General features: G+C 42.6%; 1 protein-coding gene across 3 annotated transcripts in view; it reads left to right on the forward strand.

The window, feature by feature from the left end:
- MCOLN2 (mucolipin 2) overlaps positions 1-20,021 on the forward strand; it is a 41,171-nt gene that overhangs the window by 13,490 nt on the left and 7,660 nt on the right. For 2 of the 3 annotated variants that reach the window (XM_034779978.1, XM_034779980.1), the window contains exons 4-11: positions 7,953-8,106; positions 8,651-8,744; positions 8,833-8,929; positions 9,384-9,483; positions 14,038-14,153; positions 15,411-15,560; positions 18,736-18,837; positions 18,956-19,078. In XM_034779978.1, coding sequence (XP_034635869.1) covers positions 7,953-8,106; positions 8,651-8,744; positions 8,833-8,929; positions 9,384-9,483; positions 14,038-14,153; positions 15,411-15,560; positions 18,736-18,837; positions 18,956-19,078 — 936 coding nt within the window. The remainder of the gene's footprint in view (positions 1-7,952; positions 8,107-8,650; positions 8,745-8,832; positions 8,930-9,383; positions 9,484-14,037; positions 14,154-15,410; positions 15,561-18,735; positions 18,838-18,955; positions 19,079-20,021) is intronic. The other variant, XM_034779979.1, reaches the window with a different exon arrangement.

A 20,021-nucleotide genomic window follows, 5' to 3' on the forward strand; every position in this document is an offset into this window, starting at 1 on the left:
CAACATGCTGGACTTTTTTTTTTTTTTTTTTTTTAGGGACCTTGCTTTAACTTCCTGTTCTAGTGATCCAGTCTGTAGGTGATGAATTCATGGATCGCCATGGCTGGGTGATTCATCCATAAGGAGGATAGCTAACCGTACGATAGTGTGTGTGGGTGCGGGGAAACCACTACTAGAGATGGTATCCAGATACAGTGAGGTGTTCAGAGGGCCCCTAATTTGCATACCATCTTGACAACTGGAGGACTGATTCCTTAGATAGATGGAGATGTAATGGTGTTGATTAATTTCTCGTATTTTTCTCTTCCACTAACTTGGTTTTGTTACCTAGACTTACCTTCCTTCATCTTCTTTTAATCCAGGCATTGTTCTCACATGGGTACTGAGACTGCTGGCAAATGGTATTGTCTGCATTTGACATAAAGAAGATGTGGAGCTGCGTAGTGTTGGCACGTTACTGGGGTTGAGTCCATGATCTCTTCTGGTGGCTTTAGTGGATATTGGATAGCAGGATGGAAAGAGCCTTGTGGAGCACATTTAAAGGAGAGTCCTGCATGTAAATATGCAGTTGTCCATAACAACCATTTTGAGGACTGATTTATGGTGCAGCTGACACTTATTAGACCTTCCAAGTGTGTCAGCAGTGTTCCATGATAACCTGTGTGGAATGTTGTCCATGGCAAGTAGGAGACTTGGACTCTCTGTGATACTAATTGTTCTAACACCAGGTTGGGATGTGTCTGGGGTGTTGTCAAAAGTAAGCTGAAATCTAAGGGTATGTCTACACTGGCAGAGTTACAGCGCTGCTCAGAGACTGCTGAAGGGAAACCACTGTTGTGTGTTCACACTATCAGGTGCCTGTGCAATAGCGTGTTCACACTTGCGGCACTTGCAGCGGTATTCGGAGTGGTGCACTCTGGGCAGCTATCCCTACAGAGCATCTCTTCCTCTTCTGCCGCTAAGAGTTGTGGGAAGACAGAGGAGGTCGCGGGGCATCCTGTCCCAATGCCCCGTGATGCATTGCTTCGCATCCCAGCAATCCCCGTGCTTCTGTCTGCATTTGGTGCCATCTTTCAACAGTTCGTATGCTGCGCGCTCTGCCTCTTCGGTCTGCAGGAATGGATCCTGAACTGTTGACTAGTATGCTGCTTGCTCTGACCAACATGTCACAAGTGGCAGTGGAGTTATTCCTTAAACTACAAAGGCAAGAGGAGTGTGATATTGATCTCACCACGCGTACTAGCTATGACCCGAGATTGATTGATTGACATTCACGGAGGTGCTGACCACAGTGGAACGCCGCTTTTGGGCTAGGGAAACAAGCAGAGTGGTGGGATCACATAGTCCTGCAAGTCTGGGATGACAAGCAGTGGCTGCAGAACTTTCGGATGAGGAAAGCCACGTTCATGGGACTGTATGATGAGCTAGCCCCAGCCCTGTGGCGTAAGGACACAAGAATGAGAGCTGCCCTGCTGGAGAAGGAGCATGTGGCTATTGCAGTCTGGAAGCTGGCTACTCCAGACTGCTACCGATTGGTCTCTAACCAGTTCAGAGTGGGAAAGTCTACCATTGGATTCCTGTTGATGGAAGTGTGCAGGGCCATTAATTGCATCCTGCTCTGAAAGACCGTGACTCTGGGCAATGTGCATGACATTGTGGATGGCTTTGCACAAATGGGCTTCCCTAACTACAGATGGGTGATAGATGGCACACATATTCCAGTTCTGGCGCCAGACCCCCTAGCTACCGAGTACATTAATTGGAAGGGGTATTTCTCAATGGTTCTCCAGGTGCTTGTGGATCATCGTGGGCGTTTCACGGACATTAACGCAGGCTGATCCGGAAAGGTGCATGACACATGCATCTTTCGGAACACTGGCCTGTTCAGGAAGCTGCAAACGGGGACTTTCTTCCCAGACCAGAAGATCATAGGGGAAGTCAAAATGCCCATTGTGATCCTGGGAGACTCTGCCAACCCCTTAATGCCATGGCTTATGAAGCCATACACGGGGCAACTTGACAGCAGCAAGGAGCAGTTCAACAACAGGCTAAGCAAGTGCAGAATGACTGTTGAGTGTGCTTTTGGCCGTTTAAAGGCCTACTGGTGCTGCCTCTATGGGAAGCTGGACCTGGCTGATGACAATATTCCATTGCTTATAGCCACGCGCTGTACGCTGTAATATTTGTGAAGGAAAGGGTGAAAGCTTCACTCAGGGCTGGACTGCTGAGACTCAGTGCCTGGAGGTTGAGTTTGAACAGCCAGAGACCAGGGCTATTAGAGTGGTGCTGGGCATAAGGATCAGGGATACCTTGAGGCAGCAATTTGAAGTTGAAGGCCACTAATATTTGTTGCTATGCTTGGGAGTGCAGCGCTTGTAATGCTAGGATATGATTGTGATTCGGGCAGAGGATGCAATATGGAGGTTTAACATAATTGTCTGTTGCTTTGCAGGACTCTGTTTGCTTTCAATTAATAGAATAAAGATTGCTTTCAAACTAACACAACTCTTTTTTATTAAAAAACAACAACTGGAGGAGAGAGTTCAAAAAAAAAAAAAAAAAAAAAAAAGCATCAGCACTGATGTGGATGGGGAGAAGGGAAGGTCTCAGAAGGAGGAGGGGTCCTGGGACAGCTAAAGATTTGTGTATGCCCAGGGATCATATCAAGCTGCCTTCTTCGGAGTACAATGCAGTGGGTACTGTACTTCAGCAGGGCCAAACTGCAGAGGGATGAGTGTTGAGTGCAGTGGGTACTGTGAGTCTGAAGTGCTGGACCGTGACAGGGGAGGAGTGGAATGCTGTGGGTACAGACTAGAGCCAGGAGGTTGATAAGTGTGTTGGTGGTGTCTGGGGGAGCATGGGAAAGAGCTTTGCAACAGCGGCTGCAGGGGAGGGCGGGCGTGGAACTGCTTGGTTTGCAGTGCTAATATTGCCTGGAGCGTGTCTGCTTGGCGCTCCATAACATTTCAGAGCTGCTCCGTGGCTTCATTCTGGTACGCTGCATTCTCCTTTCAGTCCTTCTTCTCGCTGTCCCGCCACTCCTTCAATTCTTGTTTTTCAGCTACGGAGTGCATCATAACATCACACAGAAAGTCCTCCTTAGTTCTTCGTGGATGCTTTCTAATTCTGCGTAGCCATTCAGCTGGCAATAACAAAGAGGGAGGCTGTGCTCCCACGGGCATCTCGGTGAAGTTTAAAGGCAACATTTTACAGAAGCAATATTGTTTGCAACATACAGAACAGTGATTTAAAACACAGCCAGTATTCACGTATCTGTCACTTGCCTGGGGTCAACTGGCTGACCCCAGGCAAGCGCACATGAGCCACAAGACCCCCAGAATGGTGAGTAACTGCAGGGGCAGGGGAAATCAGTGTTCCAGGACCATACTGTACACTGGACACATGGCTCTTGGGGAGAGCCAGCACTGTAGGGGGGCCTGATAATCGTTCCTGTCCCCACATTTTCCACAGATTTTGATCATTATGGAAGATATCTCGCTGCTGAGGGTGAACAGAGAATCAAGGGAGGGTCTTCTCCAAGACTGCGGCTTCCGCCCTTATGTGGCTCGCCTGTGTGCAGCAATGGTTCTTCTCCGTCCTCCCCCTGTGACGGCACAATGGCGGGAGAAAGTTACCGTTAATGGGGCAAGAAACAAAGCAGCTCTGCCAAAGAACCTGCAGCAGCGGATTGCCCAGTATCTCTGAGAGTTTTCTGGAGATCTCTGAGGCAGATTCCCATGAAGCGAGGGAGTCAGTGAACAGCCTGTTCCGCCGCTCAGACTAGGCATGTGGTGGTATGCACAACATACAGACCCAAGCCTGCTTTCTGCAACCCTCCTGCCCCCAACAACTCGCCTCAGTGATTCCCCAAATCAGATCCATGTACCCGGTGCCGCCTCTTTCTGTTTGCGCTTTGCCAACATCCGACAGCTGTGACTGGCTAGCCTCCTCTGGGGTAGAAAAGAGCTCCTGGCTGCATGCATCTCTGACCTCAGAGGCATCCTCTGCCTCTGGGTCCATCTCCCCCTCCACATCCTCATCCAAGACTTCCTCCTCTTGGTTCGGTCCACTCTCAACTGGCATGCGAGCCACTGAAGTATCACAGTGTCCTTCGCAGTGGAGGTGGGGTCGCCACCGAGTATCGCGTCCAGCTCTTTGTAGAACCAGCAGCTCATGGGCGCAGTACCAAAGCGGCGTTTTGCCTCCTGCAACTTGTGGTAGGCGTTCCACAGCTCCTTCTCTTTGACCCTGCATTGCAATGTGTCCCAGTCATGGCCCCTTTCTGTCATGCATCGTGAAATCTGTCCATAGGTATCATAATTCCTATTGCTGGAGCGTAGCTGGGACTGGACAGCTTCCTCTCCCCAAATGCTGATGAGGTCCAGCAGCTCGGCATTGTTCCAAACAGGGTATCACCTTGTGCATGGAGCAGGCATGGCCACCTGGAACGATGCCCTGAGACCACTGCATGCATCACCAAGCAAACAGGAAGGGGACTTTCAAAATTCCAAAGGAATTTATGGGGTGGGAATGATGGTTGGTCACCTGAGGGCAGGGCAGTAGAGTTCAAACCGATGACCAGAGAGGCAAGAACAGGCATTGTGGGACACCTCGCGGAGGCCAATCGCAGTGCTGTAATCGACCACGGTGTCTGCACTGGCACCGCGGTGCTGTACTCCTGGTGCAGAAAGCTGTACACCTCTTGTCGGGGTGGGTTTTTTTTTTTTTTTTTACAGCGCTGCAACTGCGTGGTTTCTGCGCCCTAAGTGACTCAGCGGTGTGTACACTTGGGAGTTACAATGCAGAAAGCTGCTTTACTGTGCAGAAACTTGCTAGTGTAGACAGGGCCTCAGTTGGTTATTTAACTTCTCAATTATCTTGTTCAGGAAGGGGAGGTTAGATAGTGATGAAAATTATTAGATGGGGCGGGGTTGTTCATTTTATTTTAGCTTTGGTTTGACCATTGCGTGTTTACAGGAAGGAAGACTTTTCAAAGGATGTTGGCTATTGCATTGGCTTATTGGCCAGGGGCTCAGGAACTCTTTGTGTTTTGCCACCCATGATGGACATGAGTCAGTGTTATATGGGGGCTTGGGTTTCCTCTACCATTTAAGGGACTTCTTGCCCGTTGGGAGTCTCTTGAGCAATGACTATTGACATTTAAATTGAGTTGGCAAACAGCTGCTTTCATAGGTGTTCAATAGTCAGTTGTATGGATATTAAAGAATTCTATGAAGTGCTGTGTCCCCAGTTACTCATCTCAGCAATGTTCTAGCTCCCTTACCAGCCTAGAAAGCATGACTCCAGACTCCTTTATTGTTGAACCCAGCAACAACAACAATACTTAGCTCTTTATCAGTAGGTCTCAAAGGAGCTCAGTATCGTTACCCCCATTTTACAGATGGGGGAAACTGAGTCACAGAGAGGTGAAGTGACTTGTGCAAGGTTACTCAGCAAGCCAGTGGTACAGCCAGAAATAGAACCTAGATCTTCTGACTCCCAGTCCCATGGTCCTTTAGGCTGTACTTCTCTGTATTTCATCTCCTCTACCAGTATAGATCTCTTTGCTGTGTTAGTATTGAAAATTAAGGTGAACATGAAAACTAAGGACCTTGATATTGCAATGAAGGATACTTTAAAAGGACTAAATTCTGCCTGAACTTACTTCCTATGCAATCCTCTTGGGGTGTATGGGAGGTAAGTCAGAACAAAATTTGAGTGGGATTTTCAATCCTGCTCTGTTGTGGCCTAAGAGTTTATTAGGGAGAGCTTGTCTTTTATTGTAGCCTAGTAAACGAATCTTAAATTCTAAAAGAGAGATTTTTAGTTTTAAAAAATTATATTGGAACTCACCAGTGGCTGAATACAAGTCAAAAGCTGTTTTCCCTTTTAATGTACAATTTTTCAGTTCCATCTCTGAGTGCCTGATGAGATCAGCTCCCCTGCACTTGGTTTCTTTGTGGCAAGAATCTTCCCAAGCTCTGTGTGTGCTCCATGGATGCATATTGTCTAGTATATATGTGGTTTTGTTACATTGCAGTCAAAGCAGCAACTCATCTCCACCTTGTCCAGCGAATGGGCAGTAAAGCTGTTTGCCCTAGATCTTGTGGGGGTGGGGGGAAATCTTAAAACTTGCTAAAATTTCTATTTTTTTCAGGACTTAAAATCCTTTAAAAATAAAAATGTAAAGGCTTTACAAATTCTGTTTAATATCCTGCTTTTTTTTTTTTTTCTGGTCATCCTATGAAAGTTCTTAAAAGTATGGGATGGTGAGGGGGTTGTACTAACTTTCTTTTAAATTTATGTTTATAATCTTTTAAATTCCCCTTTTTCTGTAGTTGCATCTTTTCATCAAAGTATCTTGAAGCTCTTCTCTGAACTCCCCTTTAAGGCAGGCACATAATATGCACCTGGGGAGAGTGTTGTTTTAAGTAGCTGGAGCACAGGGAACTGCGAGCCTGGGCTCCTGGAATATGTTCCAGGCCCTGTGACTGATTACCTGTGTGACCTTTGACATGTCTGTGATGTTGCACTCCATATGATTTTATGAAAATATGCTAATGAGTGTGAGTATAATGTAACTAAAATATGCTTCATGCAAAAGGTCTCTTGTACGGTATCATTACAAAGGTTATAATCTGCTGAGTGTGTTCATTCTATTTGTATGCATGTATCATTCTTGTATCTGAAACTAGAAATATGAAATATAACTCTGAGGTCCTATTGTGATTATGCAAAGTGTGGGCCGTTAATGGTGGTTTGGAATCTTGATGGCTCCCATCAACTAGGACAATTGGTTGTAAATGGCTCTATTTACTTGCAAGCCTTCCTGTGAGTCAGGCCAGGAAGAATGAAGGCTTGGGGTCTCCCAGGACATGTGACCATGTCACCTGGTACTGGAATCCATTTTAAACCTGGTGCTTTTCCATTTAGAAGGAGGGGTGGGGACCCAGAGAGACACAAGATTCTGGCCTTGTGCCAAAGCTATATAAGGGGGTGGAACAGAACAAAAGGGCTGCAGTCATGAGAAATCCCCTAGCTACCACCTGAGCTGGAATAAGGACTGTACCAGGGGAAAGGATTGGGCCCAGACTAGAAAGGAGTCTAGTCTATGAAAGAAGCTTATTGGAACATCTCTGAGGGTGAGATTTATCTGTATTCAGTTTCTTAACGTATTAGGCTTAGACTTGCATGTTTTTGTTTTATTTTGCTTGGTAACTTACTTTGTTCTGTCTGTCATTACTCGGAACCACTTAAATACTACTTTTTATATTTAATAAAATCACTTTTGCTTGTTAATTAACCCAGAATAAGTAATTAACACCTGGGAGAGTAAACAGCTGTGCATATCTTTCTATCAGTGTTATAGAGGGCGGATAATTTGAGTTTAACCTGTATAAGCTTTATACAGAGTAAAACAGATTTATTTGGGGTTTGGATCCTATTGGGAACTGGGTATTTGGGTGCTGGAGACAGGAGCACGTCTTAAGCCATTTTTTAGTTAAGTCTGCAGCTCTGGGGGACATGGTTCAGACCTGGGTCTTCGTTTGCAGCAGACTGGTGTGTCTAGCTCAGCATGACAGGGTTCTGATATCCCAAGCTGGCAGGGAAAACGGGCTCCGAGGTAGTTTCAGCACATCAGGTGGCAGTCCCAAAGAGGTCTCTGTGACCGAATCCATCACAATGTCCTTGTAGAGTATAATTATATTCACCTGTCTTGTTGAGGCTTGACTAATTTTGAGATCCTTGAATCAAACTTGTTATGCAAATACAAAGAGTGTATGAAAAGCTGATACTGTGGACCATTAAATTTGTTAATGGGGAAAAAAAACAAATTTGAATGAGTGTGGGCAAAGAAAACATATTTATGGGCATCAGTAATTTTTTGTGAATAGGCTGATGTGAGGATAATTAAGATAACTGAAAAAGTGTGTTTTTTATTTTTAAATTAGTACTGCCAATTAAAGAATATATCCCTGGGCACACTTGGTTATGAACAAGATGAAGACGATGTGTCAGGCTTACAGATCTGTAAACAACAGTACAAGAAAGGCACAATGCTTCCTTCCAATGATACGCTGAACATAGACATTGCCATTGAAACAGGTACAGTACTGCTGTAAATTTTAAAAAAAAGTGTTGCCATGGACATTTTATGTATTGTAATGGCAAATCATCAACAGTAAGTTAGTATTTTATTTGTGTGGCAATCCTACTTTAACTTAGGAAAGTTAACCCACTTCTCCCCTATTTTATTCTTTAATATCCACCTAGAAATTACTACTTTACAGCATAAGCATTGTAGGTCATCACAGTAAGACTTTTTCTCTGAAGACTTTTCAGCTGTTGACCTTCTGTATGAGAGAAGCTGCTGATCAGAGGCCAGATATTGAGCGTTGTTGAATGCTGTCAATCACCATTAACTTCAGTGGGAACATTTAGCACCTTTCAGTATTGGGGCCCTACAGAAGATGCCTGCACCTTCTCATGGCCTCATTAACTTGAGCGGGGCTCCACACTGAGCAGCTTGCAAGATCAGGACCTACATCTGTGTCCACCAGTATCCAGTTACCTCAGTTTTCTCCCTTACTTTATTTGTAAAATAGTCATTTTGAATGAAACTTTTAAAAAATTTGTTTTCCCCCCATAGACTGTATTCACCTAGAGCCACAGATGCTAGCCACTAAGAGGTCTGGTGATTTGAAGATGATAAATTCATCATTTTTCAACTTTGAATTTTATAGGTAAAGTGAGTTTTGAAAACCCATCCATTCATATGAAAATAGTGGAATCTATTGTATGCAATTCACTGCATTTATTTTTACTCTTCAGGCTTATACAGATTGAAATCTCCTTTCAACTTAAAGGCATTGATCTACAAACAATTCATGCCAGAGAATTGCCTGACTGCTACGCCTTTCAGAATACTGTAAGTGCATTTCAGATGTATACACATGGAAACAAGTGTTCCAGAGTCCAGCACATTTCTTATTGGTGTCCTGACTGCAAAATGGAAAAAATTCAGCGTGCACTCTCTCCATTGACACCCGTGCAAAATGATGTGATTGCTTGGGTGTCAATGGGACAGATCTCTTATAACAAGTAACTATTTATTTTCCTCAAACATGGTTCTCCTCTTCAATTTTTTAAATGTTTTGTTCTTCATGAGAAGTAAAATCATTGATTGTTTTTGCACTTGCATATTGTTTCAGATGTATTTTTCCCTGTATATTAATCTATGATGATAGCTTTATTTACAGATTATCTAGATTAAGCAGTACCAGTGGGTATCAATCTAGTCTTTGACTCTGCATTTTTTGACAGTGTTAATTTTGCTAGTTTTGCTTTCATCAAATGATAAATCTTTACACTTGTGTTTGCAGATTACTTTCAACAACAGAGCCCACAGTGGTAAAGTAAAAATTTATTTTGATAGTGATGCTGATATTCAAGAATGCAAAGACTGGCATATATCTGGATCTAGTAAGTATGGTGCATATGTGTTCTGCATGGTGAAAATCTAATGGTTTCCAGTAAATGTATATCATTGTTCTACTTCTGAATATATATGATAACTACAGACAAAAATACAATTGTGAACTGTGGCTATATTCAGAAATTAATGGCTAACATGTCAACATTTTTAGAAACGTTACTGAAATGCGTGGACACTAGGGCAGTATTAACCAGTGGATAATATAAGCTACAGATGGAAATGATGCATAGGAGTAGGCCTTGCAGCACACTGTCTACTGTGGTATCTAATGTCCTTTTTAAATGGTTCAAGCTTGGGGCCTACATCCCTGCCTTTGCATTACTTTTTCTGACTCTGCTAGTGTTCGCACCATGTCCCAATTCACTCTCCTGTTTCTACTTGTGATATTGGTGTTTGCTCTTTATGCCCTCTCCCACTTTTATTTAACATCAGTATAGTGAGAAGTAGTAGCCTAATAACCACAGACCAGATCCTCCCATCTAGCTGAGCTTTAAGTCATTTTTATGGACCCTTTATCCTGAGAGTGATCTGAACAAGTTCACAGCTCTAGGAAATAGAGCAGCTTGCCTATGACCCCAAGGTGCTGTTCCTGCATGTGGGCATCACGGGTGTAGGAACACCGAGGCCACCCCCCTGCACTCCGAGGACATTAGTCTGACAGTGCAGTGAAAATCCTTAAGGGACAGGTTTATGCTATTTTAGAGATGGATTGCTTAATCAGAGTGAGCACGAGGAACTGTTTCAGAACAGGAGTAAAGAATCATAGGACTGGAAGGGATCTTGAGAGGTCATCTAGTCTAGTTCCCCTGCACTCATGGCAGGACTAAGTATTATCTAGACCATCCCTGACAGGTGTTTGTCTAATCTGAACTTAAAAATCTCCAATGATGGAGATTCTACAACCTCTCTAGGCAATTTATTCTAGTGCTTAATCACTCTGACAGTTAGGAAGGTTTTCCTAATGTACAGCTTAAACCAGGGGTCTCAAACTCAAATGACCACGAGGGCCACATGAGGACTTGTGCATTGGCCCAAGGGCCGCATCACTGACACCCCCCTCGCTGCCCCTGGCCCAGCCCCCACTCCACCCCTTCCATGAGGCCTTGCCCCTGCCCCGTCTCTTCTCCACCTCCTCCCCTGAGCGCGCGGCTCCCTGCTCCTCCCCCCCCCTCCTGGAAAGTGCTAAGTGCCACCAACAGTAATGCACCTCATTCAAAGGACAAAACATGCACTTAGTTAGATTTACTTCTGTTGAAGCCCCCCCCCCCCTGCACTGGGCTGCACCACCACTCCACTCCTGCTCTGCCTCTTCCAGGGGTGGCAGGTTTGTAGAAATTTTGGTGGTGCCCAGAACCTGCCCCCCTCCAAACTCCACCCCCACCTGCCTAAGGCTCTGAGAGGGAGTTTGGGTGGGGGAGGGGGTCTGGGGTGCAGGCTCTGGGATGGAGTTTGGGTGCTGGGTGCAGGCTCCGGGCTGGGGCAGGAGGTGGGGGAGTGCAGGCTCTGGGATGGAGTTTAGGTATAGGAGGGAGTGCAAGGATGAGGGCTGTGGGGCTGGAGATGAGGGGTTTGGGGCATTGGAGAAGCTCAGAACTAGGGCAGAAGGGAAGGGGAAGGACAGCCTGCCCTGGCCATAGTAGTGGAGGGGGGCACTAGGATCCTGCGGCAGCAGGTGATGCTGGAAGCCGGCAGAGCGGAGTGGAGTCAGCATGAGCTGCAGGCTCCGGGGTAGTGAGGGGGCAGCAAGTGAGCCCAGGGGACACTTGGGGGAGACGTGTGGGGTGTGTGGTGTGTGGGTTGTTTTTTTTTTTTTTTTGGCAACAGTGTTACTGTTGACTCACACTTAGCTTGCAATCCATTATAAACTCAGATCCCTTTTTGCAGTACTCCTTCCTAGGCAGTCATTTGCCACTTCGTATGGGTGCAACTGATTGTTCCTTCCTAAGTGGAGTACTGTGCATTTGTCCGTATTGAATTTCATCCTGTTTACTTCAGAACATTTCTCTAGTTTGTCCAAATCATTTTGAACTTTAATCCTATCCTCCAAAGCACTTGCAATCCTTCCCAGCCTGGTATTGTCTGCAAACTTTTTAAGTGTACTCTCTATGCCATTGTCTAAATCGTTGATGAAGATACTGAAAAGAACCGGACCCAGAACTGATCCATGCCGGACCCCACTCGATATGCCCTTCTAACTTGATTGTGAACCACTGATAATTACTCTCTGGCAAGATATACCACATCTACCAGTTCCCTCCTATCCACAGGGCTTGTTACCCTGTCAAAGAAAGCTATTAGATTTGTTTGACGTGATTTGTTTTTGATAAATCCGTGCTGACTGTTACTTATCAGAACTAAATTTGGAAATACTGTCTTTATTTGACATTTAAATAAGTATGTGATTCTGTCTTAGATATTTCTAAGGTCTAGGTCGATGGACTTGGGATCTTGTAAAAGATTTTTATTCCATCAGTTGTTTTTGTCATTTCACTACTTCAGACAAGTAGTTGAGGCATGTAGGTTAACTGTTATTAATCTACCCTGTTTGTCCTGCTGTGTCCACATGATGCAATAAGCAGTTGGCCCTGCTTGCTGATGTAGTAATCTTGAGACACATGCAGACGGATTGCATAAAAAGGGTTATGCCATGGTCTGTTGCTTCTCTGACAATAACAGACATGTTGGTGACTGCTTACTCATTTTAACCAGCGTGTCATGTCACTGGGTTCAGGAAATCTTCTACATAGCAATGTACATATTTTTCAAACAGTCAGTAAACATTACTGTGTCTTCAGATCCCAAGATCTTGAGTCTGTTTTTGTTCATATTTTTCTGAAGCTCATCAACTTCCTATCTGGAGGGGTGAAAAGAGTTTAGAGGAGGAAGGCACAGATGTTTGCTAATATCTATGGATACCGAGACTTGCAACTTGTGTGCTTTTATTATTAATGTCTAAGCAAATCATTGCTACCTTCTAATGAAGAAACAGGTCTGCTTAACTCGCTTCTGTAAAAGTATCAAGATGACATAAATATCCCTTCCTATAACCTACCTAGTGATGGATTTAACAAGACTCTGCCTGCAAGGGAAATTCAAATTTTTAAAATTAGGTTTTGACCATTCTGTTTCTTTGAATGAGTTTAATACATTAAATTGAAATTCTAGCCTGGTCTTTTAACCAATAATAAATACCCAAACTCAAACACCTATGACACCTTTATTCCTATACTTCAAAATAATTCCTCTTTGACTACTTGAAGCCTATTATGTCTTTAAAGACTTTATTAGAAGCAGTGAATGTTCCCTGCTTATTCTTTTGATGATTCTTACAAATAAAGAATGGCATCCACATTTTATTTCTATCATTAAGCTTTTGTCTGATCACTTTAGAAAGTGACAATAGTACTGAAGGTTCCACTTCAGAGCGAGATTCAGTATGACAAAATAATATAAACACATTCATTAATGGTGAAGAAACAGGGCCATCACAATTACTATTCAGGGCTGTGGTATAGTCGATAGAACTTCATTCCTTAACCAGGATCCCCACAATGTGTTCTCCTCCTTGCCAGATCTTTGCTATATTTGGTATAGTGTTATATTGGAACCCAGATAATTTTGTGTGTGTGTGAGATCAGTTCTTACAATGGTGTCTCAATTGGCCACGATTTGTACTCTACCTGCATATTAAGTAGTTGATCAAAGAACACAGAGTTAAAATACTCCTGCATTATAAATAATTGACTTGTTTTGCTCTGAACTCATTTTTATTTATTTATTTATTTACAAAAGCTGTTTAAGACCCTGGATCTACCAGAATACATAGATTTTTACAAAATCTATTTTTAATTCTATATATGTGTACAGAAATTGAAAATCCATCCCTCCTTTGCTTCCCTGTAAAGAACTAAGTTCAAAGAGCTGCATATCTCCTTGGATAAGCTATAGTTTGTCGCTTACTTCTAGTGCTGTGCGTGGAATACTGTTTGCATACCACGAACTGCTACAGCAGCTCTCAGTTGCAACTGGTGAAATGGAGGCTTCTAATTGCAGGTCTTCATTGGTGACAAGCCTTTTGGTAAACAGTGTCAATGGGTCAAATTCTGCCCTTGCTATGCAACTTCAATGAAGTCAATAAGATAGTGAGATTTCTCTTGCTCTGTGAGCAGAATTTGGCCTGTATATGAATTATTAATTTCAAATAGTTTAAAAAGAAGAAAAAAATCATTTCACTTTCGGGGCACAGCCCCACAAACCCTCTGCATGTAATACCCAGTGATTTGAGTTACAGACCTACATGCAGGAGGCTTCTAATGTACTCAATATGTATTGATTGTATTTTATATACCTTATTTCTATAGTGATATGACAGTATACCAAGTGTTACAAAATTTGTCATAATAAATTTGCAGAGAGCTTTTATTATATAGTTAGTTTTCAAATGCTTATGAAAAGAATTCTGTGCCAGAAGGAATATGTAAAGATCTAACTGTTTCCTATTGTACTTTTTGTTTTTTTTTTTTTTTATTTTTTTTTAATAGCAGTTCAGAAAAACAGTCAATATATTCTGGTTTTTGATGGATTTGTCATTGTAAGCTGTTTTGCTTCCCTTATACTCTGCACACGATCCATTATTCTTGCTCTGAAATTGCAAAAAGTAAGTATAACCTTGTCTGCCTTTTCTCTCTGCTTATGTGTCCATTCGCTTTCCATATTTTAGTTCCACTAGGCAGTGCTATGTTTTGGATTATCAAGTATATCAAGTGAATCTGTTCTAGGAAAATTATCTCTCCAAGAGTATATTGCATCTGTATTATATCCAATCTGATATTTCTAAATTCTAAATTAATGGAGATATCTCCTAGAACTGGAAAGGACCTTGAAAGGTCATTGAGTCCAGCCCCCTGCCTTCACTAGCAGGCCCAACTACTGATTTTGCCCCAGATCCCTAAGTGGCCCCCTCAAGGATTGAACTCACAACCCTGGGTTTAGCAGGCCAATGCTCAAACCACCGAGCTATCCCTCCCCCTCTTTTAGGAAAGAGGTTAAGTTTACTGTATGCTTGTACAGTACACAATGAAGTCTCAGTCCTGATTGGAGTATCTGCATGGTACTGTAATACAAATACATCCATTTCAGATCCATAGGTTAAAATTCTGGCCCCACTGAAGTCAATGTAGTTTTGCCATTGACTTCATTTGTGCCGGATTTCACCCCAAATCTTCAAGTCCTTGTTTGTTTAAAGTTGGCAAATCATACACCCTCAAAATCCAAATATGACTGACTTTTTTCCCTATAAGGCTAAAAAAGCCAGATATTTAAATGCTCACTGGGTACATTCCTGAGCACAAAGGGCCTCGTGCTTTTTGTGTCATGTTGTTGCCCCACCTTCCCCGACACACATGTAAGACACTGATATGTTCCGTACGTCAGGGAATCTCTTCCTAAATGTGTACACGGGAGGGGAGAAGAGAGCACAGGATACATGATATCCAGTTATCTTAATCTACATACTGTCTTTGTAACCGTCAAAAAGGTAACGGGACCTAGTTCAGCAAAGGGTTTGTCAGACTTTGAGGGATTGAGAGAGCAGTGCTGACCCATCAGTAGGGGGACAGGAGAGAGTCTGTGGATTGGCATGCAGGATGCAGAAAGTAAAGTTAGTAATAATGCAGTAATGATAGCAGTCACCCTTTACAGAGTTGTATATGAATGTCCCATAATTCTTTTCTGTTGATATTGCTAATACTGCCCATACATTATTTCTACAGTAGTTGCTAGTGCATATTCTTCCAACAGACCCAACTTAAGTACTCTACTTGAGCAGTACTCAAGAACTGCAGCACCTGTATGAGCTTCCTTTTTACTGGAGAAAAGTAGGTTCTGTAACCAAATCTCTAAATGTTTACTACAGAGATTTGTGAATTTCTTCCTGGAAAAGTACAAGCGCCATGTCTGTCATGCTGATCGTCTGGAGTTTATAAATGGATGGTATGTCCTGGTGATTATCAGTGATGTGATGACAATCATTGGATCTATAATGAAAATGGAAATAAAAGCCAAGGTGAGAGTTAACCCATCTTCATATTTTCTTCACTCTATTTAAGCATGCTTTTAATTAGACTAATGCAAGGAAAACCAAAGTTGTGACCAATTAACTCTTTTGCCACAGCGATTTGGTTCAGTCTCTCTTCTTTTGGTAGTATATTCCTCTCCATCTGTACCTGTCTTTTGTTGTCTGTTATCACTGGAATATAAGTTTTCTCTCTGTCAGTGGCACCAACTCAGTTCAATCAAACTCTGGAGGGTCTTCTGCCCCTTCAGTCTTGGAACTCACGTTTTCCTCTTGAGTACCAAACCACTTTTTTTATGGCCAAAACAGTGGTGCTCAACAGCCAAAAAGGAAGGTCCATGAGCAGCATCCTTTGAGTCAAATGCCACTGGCAGGAAGGCACCTACTGTATGTTATGTTTAGGACCCTACGAAATTCACAGTTGATTTTGGTCTTTTTCATGGTCACAGGATTTTAAAAATAGTCAATTTCACAGTGTTAGATGTTTACATCTGAAATTTCACACTGTTGTAACTGTGAGGGTCCCGACCTAAAAGGGAGTCCTGGGGGCGTTGTGGGATTGCCACCCATACTTCTGTGCTGCCTTCAGAGCTGGACTCCTAGCCAACAGGCACAGAGCTTCCTGCAGCTGGAAGACGTTCCCTGAGGTGGTCTGGCCCCTACAGGGGAAGAGGAAGTCCTGTCCCTCCCCAGCCTGACCAGGGCTAGCAGCTGCAGCCCGGCACACGCTAGAAGCCCCCTTCCCTTATGATAGCTAGATTTCACTGGGGAGATCAGATTTCATGGTCTGTGACCCATTTTTTGTAGCCGTGAATTTGGTAGGATGCTAGTTATGTTAAGTGGCTATCATAGGCATAACTCCACACACACAAGTGCACAATACTGACACTGAGCACTTCTTTCAATAAGTTTTCTTCTGCAATCCCTATTTCTGTAAAACAGTTTTCAAATTAAAACAAAAACCCATAGTATTTTTCTTACATTATTTACATCCTCAGCATTAACAGGAAACAAAATACATCTTTTATAATGAATGCAATATAGGTCATAGTCTTCTAAAAGGACATCCCTGTATAATTTTAAGGAAAGGGAATTTACGAAACTTATATGTGTATATTGCATCTGTAAAACTACATTTAAAAAATGTAGAAGCTATAATATTTATAAATGGTGTGTGTGTGTGTGTGTGTGTGTGTGTGTGTGTGTGTGTGTGTGTATAGCAAGCTATGCTCTATATAATGTAAGTACACAAAAAGAATCTGTCATTAATTTATAGAATTATGGACAAACAAAACTTGCCATATAACATAGGATGGCAATATAGAACACCTCTAAGTGCAAGACGCAGCAATTTAGGCCATGTAATGTTAAGTACCAAACAGGCACAACAGACCTTCCTACCAAAGCTGAAGGAAAGAGCTATATGAATGGAGGAGTGGGGAGAAACAGCAGTCACTTGTGTTCTTTAAAAAGTGCTTAATCCAACCAAGATGCTATAGTAGCCATAGAATAGAGTCTAGACATTAATCTTGCCTTAATTCCGCGTGTGCGTATGTGGAATTTGTTCATGTAGATAAGAGACACTTTAAAGCTGCAGTTCAGCAGCAGCCTTCAGATAGGGAGGGAGGAAGAAGAAGAAATGGAGAGACGTGGCTCTACTCCTGGAGAGTCCTAAGGTGAGGCATGGGGGAAACAGGAAGGGTAAACGTGGGTAGAGGAGATTCTCAAAAGGGTGGAGCTGCTTTTTCAGGGAGAGGGATGGTTCAGCATCTCTCATTTGGGGTGAGAGAAGTGTTGCTCTTTGAGCAGAGAGTGGGGCTCCAGTAGCATTCACTCAAAAGATCCCAGGTTCTCTTGAGAAGAACTGATCCCAGTCTGCCTCTCCATAAAATTCTTGCTACAGTAGAATCTGGAAGTTCATTCCATTCCATCTCATTTATTTGGCTTCTGTTCCTGAAACTGTTGCTGTAAATAGCATTTTTTTTTTTAGTCACATCTACAGGTCCAGATCATTGCCTGCATGTGGTAGGCACTGTACATACACCACGCGCATAATAAAAAGGTGGCTCCTGCCCGAGAGGGCTTAGCTAATGAATGCTGCCCATTATTCTTTCCTTTAAAAACTGATGGTAACACACTGCCTAGATTGTGCTCTGAAGAAGAAAATCAAGAAACATTCAACAAACAGGAGTCTCCTCTAAACTGTCCCCAAACAGCAGCTTGTGGGAATGGGAACATCTCTGCTGTAATCCACTTTCTTAATGGACTGTCAAATCTACAAGTATAGCAGTGTCTGTCGCCACACACTGATCAATCTGTCTCGGTTACAATAAATATGGTTTTATATTCCCAGCAGTTTTTTTCCCCACAGCCCAACCATATTTTGTGACAAAATTTGTGTAATCACATGTACCAGTGTGTGTGTCGGGGCAATCTGGGAAAATGTGGGCCAATAGATCATGCTTCCCACACTCTAGAATGTCCTACTGCACAAGTAGCTGGGAGGAATAAGCATTGGCCAAATCAATTACACCGGCACAGTAAGGCAAGAATAAGTTTTACAAACTTGCTACCAATATGTGTCAGCCTCGGCCTGAAGAAAGGGCAATGAGCTACTAGCTGTTGTGATTATGAACCGTATTAACCAAGTGTGTGGGCAGAAAGCCTGTGAGAGTTGACCATGCCAGCATCTGGTTACAAATTCTGTTTAAGGTTGTAGTATAGACAGGGCCTTAGTCATGAAGTCTCCCTCTTATTAATTGTGAACCAGTGCTTAAGTAATGAATGAAAATTAGTTTCCTATTTTTAATCATATGGCAAACAATGAACTTCCTTGAGAACTTAATTTTGAAACTGTCTATTGTAACCAAAGTGAAATCCACACAACGCTTGCAGGCTTCATGCAAATTTCTTTATGCCTTTGTGCACCTTTGCCCATCTCCACAATACCACTGCCTCTCTGTATAAGGCATGTCTCCTGAGCAACCATATTGGCTTGGTGTTATGTGACTATGTCCGTTTGGCACTAGAATTCAACTGAAGCCACTGAAATTTTAAAATCTGACCTAAAACATTTTCATGTGCCATCCTTTACCTGCATAGTCTTAAACTGCAATACCTATCAACAGGTGTTACTTCACTCACCTGCCTTTTTTGCATTCCTCAGAACCTCACAAGTTATGATGTTTGCAGCATCTTACTTGGAACATCGACTTTATTTGTTTGGGTTGGAGTCATCAGATACTTAGGATATTTCCAGACATACAATGTAAGCCTAGAATCAAATATTCAGTAGTTGAAACTTATTTTAGTTCTGTTGTTTTTATTCTAATTTCTTTAATGTGTATATTGTCCTCTTTCTCCTCCTCTCCCCTGTCCCTTTGCAGGTGCTCATTTTAACAATGCAAGCATCATTGCCCAAAGTTCTAAGATTTTGTTGTTGTGCTGGGATGATATATCTTGGCTATACATTCTGTGGCTGGATTGTATTAGGGCCTTATCATGAAAAGGTATGTAAGCTCCTCTAAATGTGCATATATAATAATTCCATACTCCGAGTAAGCGCTATCATTTGGGGGAGGATATTCCTGCTTCTTAAGTTTAAAACCTAACTCAACCTTCGTTATGAAGCCATAACAACAGCTTTAAGTTTTATATGTTAAACTCTCACTGCCTTTCCAAACACTACACTGAGGATTTTCAGAAATTCCCCCACTGTTGTTCTAGGGCTGGTGTGGCTCCAGCTCTGCTGTCAGTGGTGGGCACTCTAACATAGCCTGGGCACTGATACTTTTCACCCCCAGGTTGCCTCAGCAGGGTTTTGTATTACTCATAGCTTTCTCCAAACCTTCCTCTCTGGGTGAAACTTGGCACAGTTGATCTTGTCCCAAATACAGGGTGATTTGGAAAGTTTTTAATCAAAATCATTTGTATTTTTTTTTCTTTTTCAATGTAAATGCAAAATATTACATATACTTTTTTCCTGTATTCCAAACCAAATTTTTGTGCCTGCATAACTCAAAAATGTGGGAAGCTAAAGGCTTTAGCATGTTTTATAAAGCCCTCTGCAAAGGAAAGAACAACAGTTCAAGTTTAGAGAAGAGACTGCTGTTATGAAGATTTAGAATTTGCATATTTACTAATTCTCATTAGTAATAAGATGCATTTATTTATCCTTTGCTTTTAATGCATTTTAATTGATGACCAAATACTTCCTAAAAGCTTCTAGAATTTTCTGCAGAAATCCCATAATACCCTACGCATCCGTCAGATTATACCCTGGGGACCTGTCCCTTTTAGCTGACACGTTGTAAATATCACTTTTACCCGAACTGTCAAGTAGCAAGCATCTAACGATCTGAGTAGGTGAAAGAATAGTCCAATGAGATGGTTGACTATTTATGTTGTCAAAACTTGATCTTGTATGATTTTCTTGTCATTAAATGTTATGGC

The sequence above is a fragment of the Trachemys scripta genome, chromosome 8 (assembly GCF_013100865.1).
Source record: "Trachemys scripta elegans isolate TJP31775 chromosome 8, CAS_Tse_1.0, whole genome shotgun sequence".
NCBI lineage: Eukaryota > Metazoa > Chordata > Testudines > Emydidae > Trachemys > Trachemys scripta.